General features: G+C 47.8%; 1 protein-coding gene across 1 annotated transcript; it reads left to right on the top strand.

Moving 5' to 3' along the window:
- Positions 1-5,400: 5,400 nt before the first annotated feature.
- On the top strand, positions 5,401-5,754 carry LAJ45_02572 (uncharacterized protein; the record flags this gene model as incomplete). Its single annotated transcript, XM_046112163.1, has 1 exon — positions 5,401-5,754. The coding sequence occupies one exon, from the start codon at positions 5,401-5,403 to the stop codon at positions 5,752-5,754; it is 354 nt and encodes a 117-aa protein (XP_045974289.1).
- Positions 5,755-26,122: the final 20,368 nt, after the last annotated feature.

Here is a 26,122-nt window from a genome sequence, read left to right on the forward strand (position 1 = left end):
TCACAATCACCCCATCGGACATCAGAACCAAGATAAATGCAAAAATCCAGGACCCCGATTGCCAGCTAATTGCCGCCCGGAAAACAACCAAGAACAACATAATCCTAGAATCAAAATTCGCAACCCCAGCAACTAAGGTCCTTGAATACAAAAAGGAAATTGAAACTGCCCTGAACGAACTAAAGGTACCCTTCGTCGACACACGAATTAACTCTAGATGGTCAAAATTCATCATCCATGGCATCCCCACATCCATAGGCGAAGCCTTCGACGCAGGACAATGTCTAGCATCGGAAATCAGAAACAATTACGGCAACACCTTCGAACTGGCACAAATCCCGAGATGGCTATCAAAACCAGAAGCCCGAATCGGAAAGTCCCACTCCTCCATGATCATCGCCCTCCCCGGACAATTCACCAAAGAAAACCTTGGTCTCCGATACCTTACCCTCTTCGATAGGAACTGTAAAATCGACAGTTACCTCCCAGCAAACCCAGAAACCCAGTGTGCCAAATGCCTCGAATATGGCCATAGACAGGAACGCTGCTCCAACAGCGGAAGATGCGGACACTGTGCCGAGGAACACCAAACCAAAGACCACCCATGCACAGAATGCGCCGGAGGCCTCAGATGCTCACACACACCTATCCGATGCTACCACTGCAAAGCCCCCCACAAAGCAACAGACGCCAACTGCCCGGAACGAACCAAAGTCCGAATCACAAACAGACTCGGACCAGACACAAACCCAAGCCCGCTACCAATTCCCGTAGTTATCCCGGCCCAAGAACACCAACAAGAAGACGCAGCCATGGACAACACCCAATGAGTCACATCAAAAGAACCACGGCTATCGCACAGCAACTGAACTGTGCGAAAAACGAGCTAACAACAAAGTCAGTAGTGGAGGAAGCAGAACAAGACCACAACATACTATTTCTTTTGTTACAAGAACCATGGAACAATAAGGACGGCCACCCACCGGAATCCCCTCTTTTTTATCTATTCACAGCCAGCAACAAGGGCACCAAAGCCGCCACATACATCAGAAAACATGCCAATCTAAAACCAAAATACCATTACACGCACAACAACTTCATCGTCTCCGTCACGGTGGAAATTCAGAACCAAAAAACACAAATACTCAACATATACTCACCAGGGCGAAGCGGACCTTTCGCAGAAATCTCCCACCAAATAATCACCATCCAAAACTGCCTCGTCATGGGAGACTTCAATAGCCACCACCAACTCTGGTATGGACACAGATCCCACGACTACACCAATACGATAAGAGCAGACAAATCGGGATCCAAGAAGCTTAAAAGATGGATAGACCAACAAAAGTTATCCCTACTCAACGAACCAGGCAAATTCACACATTTCCCCAGGAACAACAATAGACCGACCATCATCGATCTGACACTCGTAAAAGGACCAGTACTGGACCATGACGTCCGCTGGAACATCGACCGATATGGAGCAGGTTCTGATCATGGGAAAACGATCCTGCAACTACGAATAGAGAAACCCCCCCATATCCCCAGAAGACTATGGCACCGAACGAACTGGGAGAAACTGGAAAAAAACATCTCAGGCCTCCACTTCCCCCCCGAAGCATGGGAAAGCCAGAACCACACAAAGCAATCGGTCGACTTCATACTCGATCATATAGACAATCTGATAGATCAAGTAACCCCATGGAGCCAAGGACACCTTAAATCCAAAAAATGGTGGACCCCAGAGCTGAAGGAAATTAAATCAACCCTCAACACACTAGAAAGGAAAGCCAGGAACACCCAAAAGGACGAAGATAGGGAATCTTTCAGGAAGACCAGCAGGAAATGGACGGCAGCAATCCGGAAAGCCAAGACAGAACAAAGGGAAAAAGAACTCATGGAAGCCAAGGGAAGCGCCATTTGGAAACTAGTCAGCACAGGGAAAAGAAGGGACTCTACAATCCCAACTATACAAGGTGAAGAAACGTTTGCGGGGAAGTGCCAAGCTCTAAGAGCCCAACTCTTCCCCACAAATTGGACGTCCCCCGACAACCCTCCACTCCAAATCAGACCCCCCTCTTTTGACCTTAGTGACGATTTTCAGGAAGTAACAACAGAAGAAATTACATCCGCAATCAGATCATGCCCGACACACTCGGCCACCGGACCCGATAACATCCCATACCCGTTTATACAGGCAACAATCAAGGCAAACACCCAACTCTTCCAAGACATGTTCTCGGCCATGCTCCGATATGGAGTCCAGCCGGATCGATGGAAAGCGGCAAAATGCATACCGATCCCGAAACCAGGAAAATCTGACTATTCGTCAGCCAAAGCCTACCGACCTATCTCCCTATTACAATGCTTCAGCAAAGTACTGGAAAAGATAGTGGCAACAAGACTATGCACCGCCGGATCCATCCTGGAGACCCTCAGCAAAGACCAGTTTGGAAGAAGACCAACAATCTCAGCGATCGATGCCCTACTACGGACTCTCACGCCCATACAACAAAACCTCCTAATCAAACGAACTACAGGAACCACCCCAGACAGACCAGCCCTCCTCAAAAATGATATACAGGGAGCTTTCAACTGCGTCAACCACCTCCTACTCGCAGAAATCATGACCCAACAAAAATTCCCAACATACCTAACCAACTGGTGCAAGGAATTCAACACCAACCGAACACTCCAATTCCAATTTAACCACGAACTGGAACCACCACAACCATATGCCTCAGGACTACCCCAAGGCTCCCCCCTCTCCCCAGTTTTATTCATGATATACGCCGGGGTGATAACAGACCCCACCAACTCCCCCAAAGAAACCAACACCACCTATATCGACGATGACGCACTCGTACAACTCGCAAAGTCCCCCCTCTTCATCACCAAAAGACTCAATGAAAGAATGGCGGAGAGGGTCAAGAAAGCAGCACCCCTCAATATCAAATACGAACCTCAGAAATCCGACCTGGTCTTCTTCAAACCCACATCATCGAACATTCCAACTCCCAGAAACTCGGTAACAATCGCAAAAGAAGAAATCCAACCTAAAGATAGACTCAAATACGTTGGAGTCTGGCTGGACTCAAACCTCTCCTTCCGACCCCACATCGAAGAAATCATCGCCAAAGGCCTGAAAGCCCTAAGCAGAATCAGAAACATCGCACACCTCCCTGGGACAACGGTAAAATCCATCCACCACCTCATCGTCCAAGGCTTCCTCCCTACCATCCTATGGGGATCAGAGGCATGGTGGACAGGAGCCGACCACATCCTCCGATCACTATCCCCACTCTATAACGAAGCCGCCAGAATAGTAACAGGCCTACCCCGCTGGACAAAAACCGAAAGACTGCTGAAAGAGGCAGCACTCCCCCCACTTGAACACCTCCTCAACCACAAATCACGAAAATACGGGACGCGCATCCTTTGCCATCCTGCCGACCACCCACTCAACGAAGGACTTATACAGCTCCTCCCCACCAAGATAAAAAACATAAAAGGCACAGGCCTACACCGAATAGCATCACTCATGCTACCCTTCCAAGAACCAGGCAACCGCAGAGAGCGATGGATCCAAAACGACACCCTTACCAAACGCATGCTGGAAGAATGGAATTCCATCCCATGCACCAACTACCATGAGCCAGGAACCCTTAAAATTCACCCCAAACGAGCAAAACTCCCCCGATCCAAAGCGAAACTCATACACCGCATACGATGCCAAGCCACCAGATTAGACAGACACGCAGCATTCACGGAACCTGAACCCTGTCAATGTGGCTCGGAACAATCCTCCAAACACACCATGATCGACTGCCCGCGATGGGCCCAAATACGAAGGCCACTTATGGATAAAATCCAAGGACCGTACACCTGGGAAAACTGGCTATTTACCAACCTCAACGTAGAACTGATTCTACAATTCGCATCAAAAACCAACCTACTCGACTGGTACGAAATGGACGAGGAGGACCCGGAGGAATGACGATAGGTTTCTTTGATTTCTCTTTCCCTTTCTGTACCTTCTTTTGATCTTCGTTGCGTTCCGCTTTCCGTTTTCTTTTCCTTTGTCTTCTTTGTTTTCTTTGTTTTCTTTCCCTATGTTTATGGCGGAGGATCCGGCATGCGATAAGTCCTGTACTTCAAAGCAATATAAAAATCTATCTATCTTCTGTATTTCTCTACCGCAACCATTGTCCGTACCTGGCATATCATACCAGGTAGGACCACTTCTATATCTACGCTGGTTCTCAATACATACGCTATTACTTCTCTTCTTCACGAAGACCTTCGCGCCTCGCTTGACCTCGCTTGACCTCGCTTGCCTAAAATCGACAGCTTCTACTGTCGCAGATCATACCCTGCGGAATACATGCTATCACCGCACTTGAGAATTCAATACCGTGATCCTCCGCCTAATACTAAATACAATATGTTATTTAAAACCCTAACTAACCCTAATACGATATACGAATCAGAAGAAATCCCCCACTATCTCCCTTAGTGTTTGGGGGAATGGCCAGTACTAAGCGGTAATTCTGTAGCGTTTAAACTGATGATATTGTAAACCTGATTCCCTTGACTTGATGGTTGATGATACACTCAAGTCTTCGCAGAATCCTGCCCTATTTATACATGTTGGAACCTATGCCAAGGCCCGCTTTCTAATACTAACTGATACAACGATCATAGAATAAGATAACGCTCCCGAAGATAACCCAGATAGAAAAGCGCCCCCGCATAGTTCCGTCCCCTATTCTAATCCCGACACGTAATCCAGAACCTTGCAATTGCCAGTCATCGGGTTGTATCATACTATTGTCCTATACCTACTTCCCTGAGCAGAACAGCCTGCAGCCGTAAGCCCCACTTCCTATTCTATTTCGGGTGAGACACCCAATAGTAAGCGTGCCGTCACAATAGTATAGTACTAATGTAGTGACTGTAACGGCAATATCCTATTCCGGCTAAGGTGATAGATTGGATTGTGAAGAGAAGGTATTGTGCAGTTTCTTTAGGATTTGTAATGAGGGTTCTGCTATGTTCTTTTGGTTTCCGTTACGCAGGGTATTAGTCATCAACGGACTAGGAGCTGGATATATAAGGGGGCGTTGCCTCGTGCCCTTTCATGTTTTCCTTCCTTTCCTCTTCTCTTCACCCAACTTTTGTATTTACTTCACGAATACTACGTTTGTTCTACGTCTCATCATAGGGCTCAACTGGTTTGTCATACTAGGTAGAGCCACCCCATAGTCCATAGCCAAGAATACTTATTGCTACGTCCTCGCCTCGGTTGTATTCCTTGACGCTACAGTCCCCACGCCAATAGACCCCCGTTACACTAAGTTGCATCCTCTATCGCCAACCAATACAACACCATAGCCTACGATGTCGGGACACGCCCCTATTGATTATCAACAGCTAAGCGAGGCCCTTCAAACCTTTTTCCAAGAACACCCAGAGGTGGACAACAATGTCGGGATAGAAGCTTATGCACTTCTCCAACGTGCCCAACATGGGCTTGCTCAGTATGCAATGGATCTACAGGAGGTGGAGAGGGAGGCTGGAAATGCAAGGGAGATGTTTGAACGAGACCTTGCTACTACTCGAACTCAACGGGTTGCTGTCGAAGTGGTTGCCCCTGATGAAGAACCAATTGGGAGTGATGATGTCCTACCTGTGCTCCCCCTACCACCCGTTATAGCTACTACCAAAACGGTCGGAGAAACTTCCAGATCCTGAGGTATTTCGAGGAGATCGTGATCGAGAAATATTACACCTATTCAAGCAACAGATGAGGATTAAGTTATTGGGAAATGCCGACCGCTTCCCCACACTACAGTCTAAGCTATCCTACGCATTTAGTCGACTGGAAGATGTCGCTGTAACGGGGGCAGTCTATCTATGTATCGCTAGAATCCAATAGAACAGATGCGGCCGTGCAAGATAGAAATCAGGTGCAGATTTATTCAAAAGATACTATCGCTAGAACTCAATAATCTTTAAGGGCTCTGCTACCGATGATGGTCTACTCGAAGATGAGGATCAGGTCAGTTGGGCGGGAATGATCCTGAGTACTTATACTCCAAAGGATTCTATTCTCTGCTCCTACTTCCTTACTAAGTTCCGGTGCTGCCTCCTGGTGGAAGGGAAGCAATACCATCGCTACCCCGCTTCTCTCTAAGCGTCAGCGAGTGCTTCCGATTCCGAAGGCAACCACCCTTAATCAAAGCCTTTGTAACACCTGCAGCCTTTGTTGCCACACAACTAGGGCCTGCATGAATGAGCTGCCGCTCAGGTGTAAGCTTAATCATTGCTGTAGAGCTTCCGCTTATTGTAGACTTCCCAGGCATAGTCTCTTCCACTACTGGCGGACTTCCAATGCTCAGAGGATGTGGAGGATCGCTGAGCACTCAGAGCTTCACTCTGGCTAGCCTTCTAATCATTGGCGAGGCACAGACTCGTCAGTCATTGCTCCCATGAGTAGATTCTCTTCCTAGCGCTCAGAATGTAGTTACTCTGACAGTTGGTAGCTAACCACACTGCCGGTACTTGCATGTCACTGTGCAACTGGCTTCTAACAATAACTCTCAGCATGTAACCGGGCCCTGCGTGTACTCATACACCAAACAGTTGAAATGGCTCCGTTACACTACTCCCCTCTTCCAGGATCTTGGTCTCCGAGATCTATAGTCCGTATCCATTTATCTATACAATACTATATGACAAGGAAACTCCTTTGGTGTGAAAGGGGACGTGAATGTTAAAGGAAATGCTTCTGGCCTAGAGCCCTCTTATCTCTGGGCTTCTTAGGGTACCTCATATGAAAATCCCGGAGGGCTTCTTCAGCACTCTTCCTGAGATGTTCCCAGGGTTCCCATGTAGCGTCCTCATTCTCATATCCTTCCCACAGCACCAGGTATTCCACCCTTCTCCTCTTCTTATTGACTCGGCTATCAGCTACTTCCCGGACGATCCAGTTTTGTTCTCCTGTAATCTCCTCAGGTTCCGGTGGGGGAACTCTTCTCTCAGGATCTATTGGTGCTCTATAGGGTTCTAGGAGAGAGACATGGAAGACAGGGTGGATTCCCATTTGCGGGGGAAGAGAGAGCTTGTAGGCACGGGTACCAATAGCTTCTAAGATCTTGAAGGGTCCCATCTTCTTCTGATCCAATTTTCCCAATGGCCGCTTTGTTTGCACATTGCGCCGGTCTAACATAACTTCATCTCCAGGCTTGATTTCAGGGGGTGCCAGGGCATGTGCATCATACCACCGGGCCATCCTTAGTCTAGCCTTTCCCAAGCTTGCGTTCATAGCCTGCCAGATAGATTCCCATTGAGATACCATGACCTCGCTTGCTGGATTATTCCATTCAACACCTTCCTTTGGGGCCGGCCAGTTGGTTCTGGGTTCATATCCATAGTTGGCATAGAAAGCCGATACTTTGGTAGACTCAGAAACCGCCGAGTTATATGCATACTCTGCCAAAGGCAAGAGGTCTGCCCAGTCATCCTGTTGATATGAACAATAACTCCGCAAGTAATGCTCCAGGGTCTGGTTAACTCTTTCTGTTTGGCCGTCCGTTTGGGGATGGAAAGAAGTGGACATCTTCAGCTTCACATTGAGGAGGCTCATGAGAGATTGCCAAAAATGAGAAATGAACCTGCTATCTCTGTCCGAGACTATGTCATCAGGTAACCCATGGAGTCTCCAGACTTCCTTCAAGAACAACTTAGCCAAATCTTCCGTTTTGTTGAGTGTAGGAAGTGGGATGTAATGTGCCATCTTTGAGAAGCGGTCCACTATTACCCAGATCTTTGTAAACCAATTGGATTCCGGTAATCCCACAATAAAGTCCATAGAGATGGAAGTCCATGGCCGATAAGGTATCTCCAGTGGTTGGAGCATACCGAACTTCTTATGTCTTGAGGTCTTATTCCTCTGGCAGCTGTCGCAGCTCCGGACATATTCCTCAACATCTTTATCCATGTTGGGCCAAAAGAAGTTGTTTTTTACCCGCTCTAATATCTTGAACTGTCCGAAATGGCCCGCCACTTTAGAGTCATGGGTATCGGTCAGGATATCCATCTGGAGCTTCTTGTCTTTGGGAATATACCATCGATTCTTGTAGAAGATGAGGCCGTCCTTGACAGACAAGTTCTGGTCCAAGTTTGGTTTCCTTTCAATCAGGGAGCGGTGCAGTTCCTGCCAGATTCCATCCTCTTTAGCTGCCATACATAGGCGCTCTAAGAATGTGTTCTGCAATTGATTCACCCTGACAGCCGCTAGCTTAACAGGATCCAAAACCAATTGACCTGGCCTAAAAAACATCTGTGGCTCCGGCCGCAAGGTTTCACTCCCCTCTTCAGGGCGGTGATCCCAACGCCTTGATAGCACATCAGGTTTGCCATTCCTTTCTCCCGGTCTGTAGACAACTTTGAAATTGTAGCCTGCTAGGTCCTCAGACCATCTAGCTTGCCGCCTAGTGAGAACCTTGGTAGAGTTGAAGTACTCTAAATTCTTGTGGTCTGTGAAAACCGTGATCTCCTGCTCGCAACTCTTGAGCATATGCTCCCATTCCCGGAAAGATGCTACTATAGCTCCCATTTCCTTATCATGAATGTCATAGTTGATCTCAGCCGGGGAGAACTTCTTAGAATAGAAAGCTACCGGGTGTAATTTCCCATCTTCCCCATACTGAGAGAGCACCGCTCCTTTGGCAAAGTCACTGGCATCAGTTTCGACCACAGTTCTTCTGCTAGGGTCAAAATGGAGAAGGATTGGAGCGCTTGTGAATAGCCTCTTGAGTTCCTCAAATGCTTGTTCACAGACTGCGGTCCAATGCCATTTCTTGTCATTTTGCAAGAGGTCGGTCAATGGTTTGCAAACTTTACTGAAGCCTTCAATAAAGCGGCGATAGAAGTTTGCAAATCCCAGGAAACCTTGCACTCCCTTAATATTTCGGGGTACTGGCCATTCCTGAACCGCCTCTACCTTGTCCTCTGACATAGATACTCCCCTTTCCGAGATGTGGTAGCCAAGATATTCTACTTCTCGGACATGGAAGGATGTCTTGCTGATGGAGGCACACAGTTTTGCTTCTCTGAGCTTCTGTAGAACCTTCTCAACCAGCCTTTCATGCTCTTCCTCAGTCTCTGAGTAGATGAGGATGTCGTCGATATAGACAACCACTCCTTCATCCAGTAGTTCCTTTAGCACATCATTGATCATTGCCTGGAAGGCGGAAGGGGCGTTGCATAGACCGAATGGCATCACATTATACTGATACAGTCCATAGCGGGTTCTGAAAGCGGTTTTCCACTCATGACCTTCTGCTATCCTGATCAAGTTGAAGCCATTCTTCAGGTCTATCTTTGTGAAGATCTTGGCTTTGAACAACCTATCCCTGAGCTCACTCATGATAGGCAGCGGATACTTGTCCTTGACAGTGACCTTGTTCAACCCTCTGTAATCAACACAAATTCGCCATGTCCCATCCTTCTTAGGTGTGAACAATATGGGCGCCGCTGCTGGGCTGCTAGATCTAGAGATCTTTCCTAAAGACAACTCTTTGTCCAGGTACTCTCGGAGGGCTTTCAGCTCTGGAGCGGAACATGGGTATAGTGGGCCAAATGGGGGAGCGGTACCAGGCAAGAGGTTGATCTTCAGATCATTTCGGGAGTGTGGAGGCAGCTCCTGTATCTTCTCTTGACTGAATACGTCGGCCCATTCCCTATAGCGGAGAGGTATCCTTTCAGAGATATCTCCTCCATCCTCATCATGCCATACTGAAGCGGCCAGTTGATACACTACATCTTCTTCTTCCATCAGTTGGTATGAAGAGATGAGTTCAAACTTGATCGCTGCTGGGAGACAGTTCTGCTTGCAGTAGTCACTTCGCCAGCTTATGGTATTGAGTTCCCAATTGATATCCGGGTTGTGCTTCCTTGCCCATGCAATTGGCAGGTAACCTGATATTCCTTCTTCCAAAGTAGCCACTTCCCATCGGAGTGTCTCCTTATGATCTCCCATGTTCATGTGGACTGGGTGAGTGTAATACTCTCCTCCGCCCATCATGACATCTCCTTGAGCATCATACATTGTCAGAGGTTGATCTCGCCGCACTAAGGGAACTCCATGCTTCCTGACAAAACTCTGGTTGAGAATTGCTCCTGTACAACCGGTGTCAAAGAGGAATGTCCCTTGGGCGTCTTCAACTTTGTTCTTGACCGTCCATGACAGTTCTGCTTTCAGTATTGGCCTCTTGCCATGTACTGGTAAGGATGGAAGCTTCTGTTCCATTCTTCTTCGCTTCTGTGCGGGTTCTGGGCTTGATTCTCTTTGTCTTTTCTCCATTGCTAATAGCTGCGGGCACTACTAAGATCAAGAGATCCTTTGGTTCTATTCCCAAGCAATAATATAGCAAGTGTATTGTGTGGAAGTCTGGTAGCGGGCTGGAAGTGTCTTGTAGCAAATGTAACTTTGGCAGAGCACTTACAGACCAGCTGTTTCGGGTCATAAACCCATCCTCAGAGTGCTTGGAAACAATCAAATAGGCGAGAAACACAAAAATTTATTCAAGAGAAACAAAGAAATCGAGACCCAAAAGAAAACTAGTAAACATAGACTCTAAACAGACATTTCTACCAGATGATTTCATTGTCCGAGTCTTGCTCAGGCTGAAAGACGAAATCTTCTGTCACCTCTGGGAGTACAACAAGTGGTTCCTCTGCTACAACCGCAGCCACTTTAGCTTTCTTCTGAGGATTGGTCTTGCCATTTCCTCGTTTCCGCTTTTGTACCCTCACTGCTGCCACTCGGACTACAGTAGGTTCCCTGGACCAACAGTCGGTCCATTTGTGTCTGGACTTGCCGCACTATTGCACAAGTCAGTCTATGTACTCTACCAATAGGGAGTACCGAAAGGTCATACCTTCAAGCATACTTCTGCTTTCCTTCTTTCTTCTAGGATATCCCCCGGGATACCCTTCAGCTCCACCGCTTTGTCCTTGGAACTGGTTTCCTTCTGAGGTTTGGAGGAGCTTGCAGCTTCTCTCTTCCTCTTGGGATGCCGTTCCTTCTCAGCAGGGGGATCTTTCTTGGTCCTGGCGGGTGCTTTCTCAGCGGCTACCGTCTGGTACCTCTCATGGGTGTGTCCTAGCTCTCTTAGAGCAGCTATCCGCTCCATCAAGGACTTGGGCTTGGGGGTAAAGAGAGCCCAACTCATGCCTAGGTCCGGAAGGAGGGAACTAAGGATCTTATCATCCACTAACTGACCCTCGTAGCCAGTCTTCCACATCAGCTGAATAATGCTATTCAGGAAGGAGTCTATTCCTCCCTTAGCTGTGTGGGTAAGGGTGTTCCATTGGGCTACCGCATCATCCCTAGAGATGGCTTCACCAAAGGCTGCTCTGAGAGCATCCACAAAGGAATCCCAGCGCTTCCATCTCTCATCCAACACCACAGGCATCCCAGCTACCCGGTTGGCAGAAGCTTGGTCAATAGAGTTGTGGTAAGCTTCATACCACTTGACCGGAGCATCTCCCTCCATCAGGTTGCCAGCATATCGGATCCTGACCTCTTCAGAGGTAAAGGACTGGCCCTCAATGGAGAAGACGTTCTCACATTGCCGGATGAAGGTCTCCACGTTGTCTGCTTTGCCATTGAACTTGGCCGGAGGGGGTGCTTTGGGTTCTCGGGCCCTAGAGGCAGTGGAGGGGTGTGAGGGGGCCGGAGGTCTCATGAACTGTGCCATGGAGGCCAGGAGTTCTTTCTGTTGCCTCTCCAACTTCTCCCTGAGGTACCTTCGCCATCCTCTCCTGTCACCATCCTCAGGCTCCGAGTCTGAACGGTCTGAGTCCCCTCCTGGGTTGGGAGCGCCGCCAACTGGGGGGACAATTCCATCTCCTCCACCATTACCCGCTGGTTCTGGGTTCTGGTTTTCTCCACCAGGGTTTCCTTCTGGCTGTAGGTTCCTCCTAGGTGACTCCGGGGGTGGTGAGCCTCTGTGGGATTCTGGGGATAACCCCTGGCGAAGCCAGGCTGGAGGGAGCCCGGAGGGACCACTCCTGACCGGTGTCTGGGAGTAGTAATCGTCGTCTCCTATAGGTCGTCGGGGGGGCCTTGCTAGGCCGCCTGCCAACGGGCTTGATGGGGCTCTCTAAGGAGGTAAAGGTGAGCCTCCAATGGCCGCTGGCATCATCAGGGGAAGTGTCCTTTGCCTGCTAGACCTGACTGGAAACGCTGCAAAGGGGTTCATCCTTTGGTGGAAGGTTCTCAGGGCCGCTCTGGATGAGGCCCTGGAGTTTTGCGGAGGTGCGGGATTGGGGACAGGTGCTGGTGTAGGCATCCTGGCGATGGAGAGCCTTCCTTCATTAATGGCTCTCTGGATGTCTTCCAGGAAGTTAGGGGGCATCGCCGGGTTTGTCCATTCAATGTCCTCCATCTCATCCGCTCCTAAGTCATCTCTCTGAGCATAACTCTGGAGTTGTGCCTGGACTGAGGAGACTTGTTCTTGCATATAGCCGAAGGCATTCCGGAGCAGGACTGCCTCAGCTTCTTGTCTTTCTTGCACCAAGGCTAGCGCATTGCCGGCCTTGATGACTTCCTGTTGCAGGCTGTGCTTCAGGTAGCGCTGCAATTCCGCAAAGAAGTCCTGTAGGGTGACTTCGTCGGTATCTTGCCAGGTGGGCTCACATCCGGGGATGTAGGACTGGAGCGCCGTCCTGGGCTTGTGGATCAACTGTGTCTGTCCCTCTTGGAATTCTAAAGCTGCCGGTTGCCATTCAATCTGAAGAGGCGCTTGGGGAGCCGGGAGGGCGGACATGTTGTGAGAGGAAAGAATAATCTGAAGGTGATTTGAGCACTAAAGATTATCTGTAACGGGGGCAGTCTATCTATGTATCGCTAGAATCCAATAGAACAGATGCGGCCGTGCAAGATAGAAATCAGGTGCAGATTTATTCAAAAGATACTATCGCTAGAACTCAATAATCTTTAAGGGCTCTGCTACCGATGATGGTCTACTCGAAGATGAGGATCAGGTCAGTTGGGCGGGAATGATCCTGAGTACTTATACTCCAAAGGATTCTATTCTCTGCTCCTACTTCCTTACTAAGTTCCGGTGCTGCCTCCTGGTGGAAGGGAAGCAATACCATCGCTACCCCGCTTCTCTCTAAGCGTCAGCGAGTGCTTCCGATTCCGAAGGCAACCACCCTTAATCAAAGCCTTTGTAACACCTGCAGCCTTTGTTGCCACACAACTAGGGCCTGCATGAATGAGCTGCCGCTCAGGTGTAAGCTTAATCATTGCTGTAGAGCTTCCGCTTATTGTAGACTTCCCAGGCATAGTCTCTTCCACTACTGGCGGACTTCCAATGCTCAGAGGATGTGGAGGATCGCTGAGCACTCAGAGCTTCACTCTGGCTAGCCTTCTAATCATTGGCGAGGCACAGACTCGTCAGTCATTGCTCCCATGAGTAGATCCTCTTCCTAGCGCTCAGAATGTAGTTACTCTGACAGTTGGTAGCTAACCACACTGCCGGTACTTGCATGTCACTGTGCAACTGGCTTCTAACAATAACTCTCAGCATGTAACCGGGCCCTGCGTGTACTCATACACCAGACAGTTGAAATGGCTCCGTTACAGTCGCCGCCATTCAGTTTTTACAATACGTCGGGGAAGAAGGCATTGCTTTGCCTTCCATGTTACGGTTTTATGAGATTTTGGATACTGCTTTTGAGGACCCTGATCGAATGCGCACAGCCAGGAGGAATCTTAGGAACATCCATCAACGAAACCGAACCTTTGCTGACTATTTCGCCGAATTTCAACGATATGTTGCCGAATCAGGGATGGATGAAGTCTCGCAGATTGAGGCTTTAATGGAAGGTATTAGTGGAGAACTCGATGAATCAATGATACATCATGAGACTCCTGCGACGGTAGATGCATGTGCGACACTCTTGCAACGGTTGGATAATCGCCGTCGAGTGGCAGAAGCTAAGCGAGGAAGTAAAAAGCCTTGGAATGTTACTGCCACCCCAACCCCTCGTCCTCCACCAGCGAATCATGCCCCTGCTCCCCGTACTGCCGTTCCGGCTGCCAATACGCCTATCACTGAAAACCATCCCTCGTTCCGCCCGGGAGGTGATGTACCGATGGATTTATCTGGGGGACGTCGCCGCCCTACCCCTACTGAAAGAAATGCCCGCTTAGCTGAGGGCCGATGTTTCTATTGCGGAGGTGTTGGACACATTGTTAGAGATTGCCCCCAAGCGAGGACAGCTGGAAATCAACCAAGGAGACCGGTGATGAGGGGAGTGGCATTGAGAATGGGGGAAAATGATGCAAGCGATAACGAATCGGCAAAAGATTTGTCCCTGCACTAAGTGACTTAGCCCAGAGACCATTTAAAGATTTTTCTAAGATGTGTATTTCTGGCTTTTCGGTATCAGAGGAGGAAATGGATGGGAACCAATTTGTAGTAACTTGTTCAATCTCACAGAATAAAAATACTTTCGTACCCACCTACGCCCTTATTGATACCGGAGCATCAGGATATGCTTTCATCGATGAATCTTTTGCACGCCACAACAATCTCACCATGACCCCACTCAAAATACCCCGCCACGTTGATGTTATAGACGGTAGACCTATCAAGTCAGGAAAGATTACCCATATTGTTGATGTCTCGCTAGACATTCATGGCCATCGAGAGACTGCGTCATGTTTTGTGACAAAGTTGGGACATTACCCAATTGTGATGGGGATACCTTGGATGCGACGCCATTACGTTACTCTCCGGCCAAAGGAGAATTTGCTTATTTTTGACTCTCGAAGCTGCTGCCAACATTGTTCACTTAGTGGAACTGCCATTACGGTTCATGGCATATCGATCCCTCTACCGGAAACTCATACCATTGCCCTTTCAGCGACTGAAAAACCTACCGTCGATATTGAACAACTGATACCGAGAGAGTTCCATCGCTATATTCATATGTTTGAAGAATATGATGCTTCAACCCTCCCACCACATCGACCGTTCCATGACATGAAAATAGTGTTAGAAGAAGGCAAACAACCACCATAGGGACCAATATATGCTCTGTCCCAAGTTGAATTAAAGGCACTATGGGACTATCTTCAGGAAAACTTACCCAAGGGAATTATCCGCCATAGTGAATCGCCAGCGGGAGCGCCCATACTATTTGTCAAGAAAGCCGATGGAACCCTTCGTTTATGTGTTGACTATCGGGGCCTCAATGCAATTACGATCAAAAATCGTTACCCATTACCGTTGTTGAAGGAAACCCTAGCCAAATTGTCGAAAGCCAAATACTATACTAACTTGGATTTACGCTGGGGATATAATCAGATTAGAATAGCGGAGGGAGATGAATGGAAAACAGCATTCCGGACTCGATATGGACATTTTGAATATACGGTAATGCCCTTTGGCTTAGCGAATGCTCCTGCTATCATGTTCCAACATTGGATCAATGACATCCTACGTCCCTATCTTGACCAATTCGTGACAGCTTATTTAGATGACATCCTCATCTCTTCTGAATCCCTCGCAGAGCACAAGGATCATATTCAAAAGATTTTAAAGGTACTTGATGAGAATCATGTTAATCTCAAACCCGAAAAATGCGAATTCATGGTTCAAGAAACGAAATACCTTGCCTTAATCCTTACCCCAAATGGTAATAGAATGGATCCGAAGAAGGTTATTGATGTTTTAGAATGGTCTACACCAATGAATTTTCATGACGTTCAAGTATTTTTGGGATTTGCAAATTTTTATCAACGGTTTATTTTAGGATATTCAAAAATTGTTGCCCCGCTTACAGCTCTAACGAAGAAAAATGTTAAATTCGAATGGACAGATGAAAGGGAGGAAGCATTTCAAACCTTAAAAAAGATGTTCACAACGGCACCTATCATAGTTCATTTCGATCCGGACCGAAAGATTGTGGTAGAAACCGATGCATCCGATTATGTGTCCGCAGGGATCCTATCGCAACGAGATGATGAAGTGGTTTTACATCCAGTCGCTTTCTTTTCCAAGAAATATTCCCCTGCGGAATGTAACTATGAAATTTATGATAAGGAACTTCTAGCGATTGCGCGATGTTTTGAGGAATGGCAACATCATCTGGACGAAGCACAATTCCCTCATGAAGTTTTCAGCGATCATCGGAATCTGGAATATTTTATGACGACAAAATTGTTAAATCGCCGATAAGCTCGTTGGTCTGAATTCCTTTCACGTTTCGATTTCGTCATACAATTTCGACCGGGAAAACAAGGAGCAAAACCGGATGCATTGACTAGAAGGTCAAGTGACCTACCTAAAGAGGGGGATGAACGGTTGACGCATCAGAGCCAAGTGGTCCTGAAGCGGAAAAATTTGGATACAAAGCTATGTTTGTTCGCGGGTTCTTTATCAAACGAATCCGCTGAAGGAATGTCCACTGTGGAGGAGTTATTTTCAAAAGCTTACCAAGTCGATAGTTTCCCAAATGAAGTTCTCGTCATGCTTCGGAGTGACGTTCGCCATTCTAATAAAATTTCACTTGCCGAATGTATGGAAGATAATAATGGTCGGCTACTTTCTCGAGGCGCACTCTACGTACCAAATGGCAATGACCTCCGGCTGAGGCTGCTACAAGAACATAACGATAAACCATCAGCAGGGCATTCGGGTAGAGCAAAGACGTTGGAACTCTTAAGCTGGGAGTATTATTGGCCACAAATGCGAAAGTATGTCGATCGATATGTTAGGAATTGCAATGTGTGTACCCGTAGCAAGGCACCACGCAATGCGCCTTATGGAGTACTTCGACCAATGCCAATACCTGATGGACCATGGATGGATGTCTCGATGGATTTTGTTACTGACCTCCCTGAGAGCGATGGATATACAGCGATCCTAGTTGTTGTTGATAGGCTAACCAAAATGCGACATCTGATACCAATGACTAAAGAGGTGGACTCGAAGGAAGTAGCGAGGCTGTATATCGATAATGTGTGGAGGCTACATGGACTACCTGATACTGTCGTGTCCGATAGAGGAACACAATTTGTCGCGGAATTTTGGAAGTCACTTTGCAAACGCCTGGAAATATCCCCACGATTCTCCACCGCCTTCCACCCTCAAACTGATGGACAAACTGAGAGGATCAACGCCGTAATGGAACAGTATCTTCGAAGTTATGTCTCTTATCAACAAGATGATTGGGCCCGACTATTAGCAATGGCTGAGTTTGCAGCAAACAATCACGCGTCGGAAACAGCAAAGGTCCCTCCTTTCTATGCCAACTCGGGAAGAAATCCCAGGATGACTTTTGGACCGTTGGACCATGGTAGGACAAAGGTGGAAGATCAGGCCAACAGTATTGCAAGGGAAATGAAGGAGATGGTGGAATTTCTGAAAAGCGAAATGTTCCGAGCGCAAAAGATCCAAGAAGAATCGGCCAACCTGAATCGTTCTTCCGCCTCTCGTTATAATATAGGGGATAAAGTTTTCTTATCGACCCACCATGTTTTAACAAAGCAACCCTCCAAGAAATTCGATTGGAAACGTATTGGACCTTACAGTATTAAGCGAATTGTCAACCCCTGCGCCTATGAATTAGAACTTCCCCGTTTTATGAGGATCCATCCAGTATTCCATGTTTCATTATTGTCGCCCGAAGCAAGTAATCCGTTACCTGGACAACAGCAGTCACCACCACCTCCAGTTGAGATCGAAGGAGAAGAAGAATGGGAAGTCGAGGATATTTTGGATTCTAGGAAACGAAGGGGAAGATTCGAGTATTTGGTACAATATAGAGGATACGACGATGCCTCCTGGCAACCGCTATCGGACCTTGAGCATTCATCTGATATTGTTCAACGATTCCATGAAAGTTATCCATGGAAGCCTAAGCCTACCAGGAGGTAGGCCTTAGAGGGGGGCGTAGTCTGTAACGGCAATATCCTATTCCGACTAAGGTGATAGATTGGATTGTGAAGAGAAGGTATTGTGCAGTTTCTTTAGGATTTGTAATGAGGGTTCTGCTATGTTCTTTTGGTTTCCATTACGCAGGGTATTAGTCATCAACGGACTAGGAGCTGGATATATAAGGGGGCGTTGCCTCGTGCCCTTTCATGTTTTCCTTCCTTTCCTCTTCTCTTCACGCAACTTTTGTATTCACTTCACGAATACTACGTTTGTTCTACCTCTCGTCACAGGGCTCAACTGGTTTGTCATACCAGGTAGAGCCACCCCATAGTCCATACCCAAGAATACTTATTGCTACGTCCTCGCCTCGGTTGTATTCCTTGGCACTACAGTCCCCACGCCCATAGACCCCCGTTACAGTGACACTGCGTGCCCCTATACTGCCTGGTACCTTTCTATGCTTGTCCTTCCGTTACCCGACCGTCCTCGCATCACAACCCATTCCTCGTATTCCTCACTGTCCTAGACCTTTTAGAACAGTGCTCCATAGTTCCTGTAACACTTAGCACTCGTGATTTTTCTACAAATTTTCCTCCCCCCCCCTTCGTAATCCCCCGCTACAGGTAATTCCGGCTCTTCTTCTTCCTCCTCCCCCTTCTCTTCGGTGTCAATGCCGCAAAGTCAGGCATTAATCACTTCGTCCTGGGTGCTGTCGGAATCAACCCGGCCTCCTGGAGCACTCATGGGTGTTCCCTGAGCATCTCAGAATGTGGCAAGATCCGCAGCCAGATCTTCATCGTCCTCGCTAAAACTCTCCTCCGGTATAATCTGAATCGTTACCCCTTTTTTATCTCGTATCTATTAGGGTAAGCATTTAGAATACCACTCGCATTACTGGCATCTAGAAGTATCATACCTTTTCTCGAAGGTTATCTTTGATTACCTCCAAGGTTGCCTCCTGGTTCTGTTTACTTCTCCCCTTCCAAGTGTTGCTCATCCTGTTAAACGTTTCTACTCGTGTTTATATATCAGCTCAGCAATCCCGTATAGCCCTAGGAGCATCCGTCATTGCTCCCAAAGCATCCGCCATATCAATGAGAGCATCGGGCTATACTTACTCACAACATTCTCATTCTGCGACTGAAAATTATCAGGCTTCACGTAACTCCCTCTTGACCACGCCCGAATGCCATTCCAGATCGCCGTCGATATTAGGCTAATAAGGGTAGGGGTTATCCGCTCTAGAAATTGGGGATCCCTAACCCCTCGCATTATTACCCCATCAAAGTATTTAAAATACAATATATCGATAATTTCCGGAGCCAGGAAGTGCAGTCAGTAGGTCTAGAATCTGTTACCGGCTATACCGAGTGCTCTCTGGGCATCCACTGACATCATACCTCGTAATGCTGTTGAGGGCTCAAGAAATGATCATTCTTCAAAAGGTATTCCACTTGAGCCGCCCTTGCCTCAGGCCCCACAAAATTTCCAAACCCGTATATCGTAGAGTCCGCCAGGCTCCCTTTCACATTGTGCATCAAGTTGGAACGGACACGGGAGTGCAGACTTCTGACCTATCATTCTCAATTATGCTTCCAGAGCACTCGTAACCGTTTTGGTGGCACTCACTTGTTTAATAACGAGCTCATCAAGGTCTACTCTACACCCTACTCGGTGACTAGCAGTTGCCCACATGCTCACTACCAGTAGCGAAAGTCTTGTTGCAGGTGGAAAGGGCTCATGTAGAAGAGTATGCTCCCCGATTAACACGCTATACTCCTTCTCAATCCTTATCACGGGGATATGGGCGATGGACTATGATGCCAAGGAATACAATCAAGACAAGGACAAGGCGTACAGGTATTCAGAGCTATGGACTATGGGGTGGTTCGACCTGATCGAGGATCAAGGTAAATCCTATGAGGTGACGTAGAATAAAGTTATATTCTTGGTATAAGGTACAGATAGATAGATAGATAATTGATATTGCATAGAAGCAAACAGCTTATCGCACGCCTACACTACCGCCAAAAGACAAGAGAAAAGGTACGTACAAATATCGCGCGACATGGTGTAGATGAACAGAAACTAAGCGACCAACAAAGTAACAACGCTACGGTAAAATGAAATCCCAAAAGCTTCTCCGTCAAACAACATAAAGCCAATTACCTATATACCCGTTCACCATAAACCAGGATCATTACCAAAGCGTAAAAGAAAGTACTGCACAAAGGTGAGGCAAAAGACCGCCGAAGCATCAGGTGCGAAAGCGTAGGGAGGGGGGGTCGATGGATTCCCTGGGAGTCTGCTCGTCAGGCAGCATGGAGCTAAGGTGGGAGTGGCACGAAGACCAGGTATAGATGGGGTATGCGTAAGCCGCAACTTATCGGTGGTCTTTACAGTGGTAACCTTCGAACTGGATTTCCGTAGTGTATGAGGTGGTCGCAATCGTAAGTGCTGACCGTGTCTTGATGGGGTGGCCTCGATTGTCATACCGGCCCGATAGGGTTGGGTAACCGGGGAAGCCGACTCAGTTAATTGGGTTGCCTGGCTGGGGCCGTAGAGCAGGGTAAGGCGCAATGAAGGAACCTCGCGTAAGGTAAGCAGCGAATATTTCGTTACCGTAAGGTCGCTAACACTGTGGGTTATCGTAGGCTTTGGCAATCGATCTGCGCTGACCTCCAATCTATTGACAGAGTGCTAATACGACGTAGGGAGGGATAGCCTTGAGGGCTGGTCTTTTGGGTGTCCTGATCGGGGGCGCCGAAGGGGTTGAGGAGGGGGTGAGAAGAAGGACACGTCCTCGTAAGAGGCTTCAACTCGGTAGATAGGGGGACATTTCGCTCAGAGCCTGAAGCAATTAGAGAATCAGGATGTTGAAAAGGGAGGGGGTCCCCCGTACCCCAAGCGGTCGGGCTCGGTAAAGTACAGATAGGTAGATAGATTTTTTATATTGCTTTGAAGTACAAGACTTATCGCACGCCATCGAGCTCCGCCGACAAACGAAACAAAGGAAAAGGAAAAAGAAAAAGACGAATGAAAGAAAACGAACGAAAAAGAAATCAAGCAAGGAGATACGGAAACGGAAAAAGAGAGAAAAAGGGAAAACACTTTAGTCCTCAGGGTCCTCTTCGTCCATTTCGTGCCAGTCAAGTAGGTTTGTTTTAGCTGCGAATTGTAGTATGAGGTCTACGTTGAGGTTCGTAAAGAGACAGTTTTCCCAAGTAGGTGGTCCTGGGACGTTATCCATCAGTGGCCTTCGGATCTGTGTCTATCGGGGGCATTCCATTATGGTGTGTTTGGAGGATTGTTCTGAGCCGCACTGGCATGGCTCGGGGTCTGTATATACTGCATGTCTGTCTAGTCTGGTGATCTGACACCGTATGCAGTGTATCAGTTTCGCTTTGGAGATTGGGAGTTTTGCTCATTTGGGGTTGACTTTGAGGGTTCCTGGTTCGTGATAGTGGGTGAGCGGGGTGGAGTTCCGTTCCTCCAGCATGCGTTTGGTGATGATGTCGTTTTGTATCCATCTTTCTCTGCGGTTTCCTGGTTCTTGGAAGGGAAGCATGAGTCTTGCGACTCGGTGGAGTCCTGTGCCTTTGGTGTTCTGTATTTTGCTGGGGAGGAGTAGGATGAGTTCTTCGTTGAGGGGGTGGTCCGCCGGGTAGCAAAGGATCCGTGTGCCATATTTCCGTGTTTTGTGGGTGAGGAGGTGTTCCATTGGGGGGAGTGCTGCCTCTTTTAGTAGCTTCTCGGTTTTTGTCCAGCGGGGCAGGCCAGTTATAACCCTGGCTGCTTCGTTGTAGAGTGGGTGGAGTGATCTGAGGGCGTGGTCTGCTCCTGTCCACGATGCCTCTGATCCACATAAGATTGTAGGGAGAAGGCCTTGGACGACAAGATGGTGTACGGATTTAACTATTGTTCCAGAGAGGTATGCTATGTTCCTGATTTGCACTAGTATATGGAGGCCTTTGGCGATGGTTTCTTCGATGTGTGGTCAGAAGGAGAGATTTGAGTCTAGCCAAATTCCGACGTATTTGAGTCTGTCTTTGGGGTAGATTTCGTCATTTGCGATTGTGATTGAGTGTCTTGGTGTGGGGGTGTTCGATGTTGTGGGTTTGAAGAAGATAAGGTCGGACTTTAGTGGTTCATATCTGATGTTGAGGGGTGTTGTTTTTTTTACCCTTTCGGCCATTCTTTCTTTTAGCCTTTTGGTGACGAAGAGGGGCGTTTTTGCAATCTGGAGGAGTGCGTCGTCGTCAATGTAGGTGGTGTTGAGTTCTTTGTTAGAGTTGCTGGGGTCTGTTATGACTCCTGCGTATATCATAAATAGAACTGGGGATAGGGGAGATCCTTGGGGTAGTCCCGAGTTGTATGGCTGTGGGGTTTCTAGTTCGTGATTGAACTGGAATTGGAGTGTCCGGTTCGTGTTGAATTCCTTACACCAGTTGGTTAGTTAAGTTGGGAATTTTTGTTGGGTCATGATTTCTGCAAGTAGGAGGTGGTCGACGCAGTTGAAGGCTCCTTGTATGTCATTTGTGGGGAGGGCTGTTCTGTCTGAGGTGAATCCTGTAGTTCGTTTGATTAGGAGGTTTTGTTGGATGGGTGTGAGGGTGCGGAGTAGGGCATCGATCGCTGAGATTGTTGGTCTGCCTCCAAACTGGTCTTTGGTAAGTGTCTCCAGGATGGATCCGGCTGTGCATAGTCTTGTGGCCACTATTTTTTCTAATACTTTTCTGAAGCATTGTAATAGGGAGATTGGTCGGTAGGCTTTGGCCGATGAATAGTCGGATTTTCCTGGTTTTGGGATTGGTACACATCTTGCCGCTTTCCATCGGTCTGGTTATACTCCATGGCGGAGCATGGCTGAGAACATGTCTTGAAATAGTTGGGTGTTTGCTTTGATCGTGGCCTGGATGAATTGGTATGGGATGCCGTCAGGGCCGGTGGCCGAGTGTGTTGGGCATGATTTGATTGCGGATATGATTTCTTCTGGCGATACTTCCTGGGAAGTGTCACTAAACTCAAAGGATGGGGGTCTGATTTGGAGTAGGGGGTTGTTGGGGGACGTCCAATTTGTGGGGAAGAGTTGGGCTCTTAGAGCTTGGCACTTCCCCGCAAACATTTCTTCACCTTGTATGGTTGGGATCGTAATGTCCCTTCTTCTTCCTGCATTGACTAGTTTCCAGATGGCACTTCCTTTAGCCTCCGAGAGTTCTTTCTCCCTTTGTTCTGCTTTGGCTTTGTGGATCAGTGCTGTCCATTTCCTGCTCGTTTTTCTAAATACTTCTCTGCCCTCGTCTTTTTGAGTGTTTCTGGCTTTTCTTTCCACTGTGTTGAGGATTGTTTTAAGTTTTTTCAGCTCCGGGGTCCACCATCTCTTGGACTTGATGTGTACTTGACTCCATGGGGTGACCTCATCTATTAGATTATCTATATGTTCAAGTATGAAGTCGACTGATTGCTTTGTATGGTTCTGACATTCCCACGCCTCAGGGGGAAACTGAAGCCCTGAAATGTGCTCTTCCAGTTTTTCCCAGTTCGTTCGGTGCCATTGTCTTCTGGGTATGTGGGGAGGTTTTTCTATCCGTATTTGTATTATGATTTTCCCATGGTCGGAGCCTGCGCCATGGCGGTCGATATTCCAGCATACGTCATGGTCCAGGGTTGGTCCTTTGATCAGTGTCAGGTCGATGATGGTTGGTCTGTTGTTGTTTCTGGAGAAGTGGGTAAATTCCCCCGGTTCGTTAAGCAGCGATAGCTTTTGTTGATCAATCCATCTTTTGAGCTTCTTGGATCCAGATTTGTCTGCTCTGATTGTGTTGGTGTAGTCGTGGGATCTGTGTCCATACCTTAAGTGGTGGTGGCTATTGAAGTCTCCCATGACGAGGCAGTTTTGGATGGTGATTATCTGACGAGATATTTCTGCAAATGGTCCGCTTCACCCTGGTGAGTATATATTGAGGATTTCTTTTTTTGGTTCTGGATTTCCACCGTAACGGAGAAGATGAAGTGGTTATATGTGTAATGGTGTTTTGGTTTTAAGTTAGGGTTTTCTGATATATGTGGCGGCTTTAGTGCCCTTGTTGCTGGCTGTAAATAGATAGAAAAGGGGGGATTCCGGTGCGTGGCCGTCTTTATTATTCCATGGTTCTTGTAACAAAAGAAAAAGTATGTTGTGGTCCTGTGCTGCTTCCTCCACTACTGAGTTTGTTGTAAGCTCGTTTTTCGCGCAGTTCAGTTGCTGTGCGATAGCCGTAGTCCCTTTGATGTAACTCATTGGGTGTTATCCATGGCTCCATCTTCTTGTGGGGGGTCCTGGGCCGGGATGACAATGGGTATTGGTAGAGGGCTTGGGTTTGTGTCTGGTCCAAGTTTGTTTGTGATGCGGACTTTGGTGTGTTCTGGGCAGTTGGTATATGTTGCTTTATGGGGGGCCTTGCAGTGGTAGCATTGTATGGGTGTATGGATACATCTGGTACCTCCTGAGCATTCGGAGCATGAGTGTTCCTTTGTTTGATGGTCCTCTGCGCAGTGTCCACATCTCCCGCTTTGGTGGGAGCATCTTTCATGTCGATGGCCATATTCCAAGCATTTAGAGCATTGGGTTTCTGGGTTGGCTGGGAGGTAGTTATCGATCTTGCATTGTCAGTCGAATAAGGTGAGGTATTTTAGTCCGGGGTTGTCTTTTGTATATTGTCCTGGGAGTGCGATGATCATTGACCAGTGTGTTTTCCCCACTCTGGCCTCGGGTCTGCTGAGCCATCTGGGGATTTGTGCCTTTTCGAATGTGGTTCCATAGTTGCTTCTGACTTCTGAGGCCATGACCTGTCCTGCTTCATAACCGTCTCCGATTGTTGTAGGGATTCCGTGTACGATGAATTTAGACCATCTGGAGTTGATCCTGATGTCAACGAAGGGGACCTTGAGTTCTTTTAGGGCTGCTTCGATTTCTTGTTCATATTCGAATACCTTCGAGGCGGGTGTGGCGAATTTGGTTTCCAGTACGATGTTGTTTTTTGAGGTTTTCCTGGCGGTGATGAGCTGGCAGTACGGGTTTTCGATTTTGGAGTTGATTCTTGTGCAGATATCGGAGGGGGTAGCCGGTGATTCCTTGTTTGTTTCGATGACGATTTCTCTATTGATCTTGGTGACTTCTGGTTTGAATAGGGGATCCGTTTTGGGCTTGGGTTTCTTCTTGTTCGTGACCATGGTGTATTCGGGATTGGCGTTTCCTGCTGCGATGGATGCGTAAGATTTTGGTGCTGGTGGGGTTGGTGCCTCTTTGCCTTTTCCCTTCGCTTGTTGGGCATGGTTCAGGTCCTGCGCAATACCTCCTCTTCCTATTCCAATATATTGACTAGCCGAACTACATAGCTGCCATTACAATCCTTTGAGCCTGCACCGCCCGCACATTTGGGCTCCTAGAGTTAGGGACCACATACCTCAGAGTCAATTGGCTCGAAGGAATGTCGCTAGTGCTCTCAAAGACGTCGTGAGTGTCCTCCGGAATACTAACCTCGCTTCCCGGAATCAAAATACCCTCGCTTTCTGGAATCAAAATACCCTTACTTTCCGGCATCGGAGTACTTTCGTCCTCCTCCCTAGATGAGGAAAGGTACTCGACTTCGTAGACTCTTCACGATCTACCTTGACCGTGAAGTTGGCTTGAGCGAATCTTACGACTGCTTATAGATTTCTCGCCAATTACCTCGCTAGGCGTTGAAGAATGATATGTCCGGTGAGTGGGGGGACGACTTCCAGTATTGAGAGCGCATGGAGGAAAAATTGATATGGTGCGTAGAAGAGATATACTCATGAGCATAAACAGGCGCAGAGGGGCTAGACTGTGAGGGTGTTGGGGGTGCTCTCTGGGATGCTGGGAGTACTCCCTGAGACGCATTCTGCCTGGGTGCTGAAGTGGGTACTGTTCTCCCTTGACCTTGTTTACGTATTACTTTAGCACCCGGTCGAGTTCCCCTCTGAATCGTTAGCCACTAATACTTACATGTTAAAAAGCATCAATGAGCGAGATAGAGTCGGATCTGTACCACGTCCACCGACATGTGGGAAGAAGCAATGGTCTCTGCTACCGCGCCAGTTGGTTTCCTCCGAGCATTGCCCAGTGCTCTGGCAGTAGTTGGCTGAACTGTATGAGG

This window comes from Morchella importuna (genome assembly GCF_003444635.1).
Source record: "Morchella importuna strain M04M26 chromosome Unknown Morimp01GS005, whole genome shotgun sequence".
NCBI classification, from domain to species: domain Eukaryota; kingdom Fungi; phylum Ascomycota; class Pezizomycetes; order Pezizales; family Morchellaceae; genus Morchella; species Morchella importuna.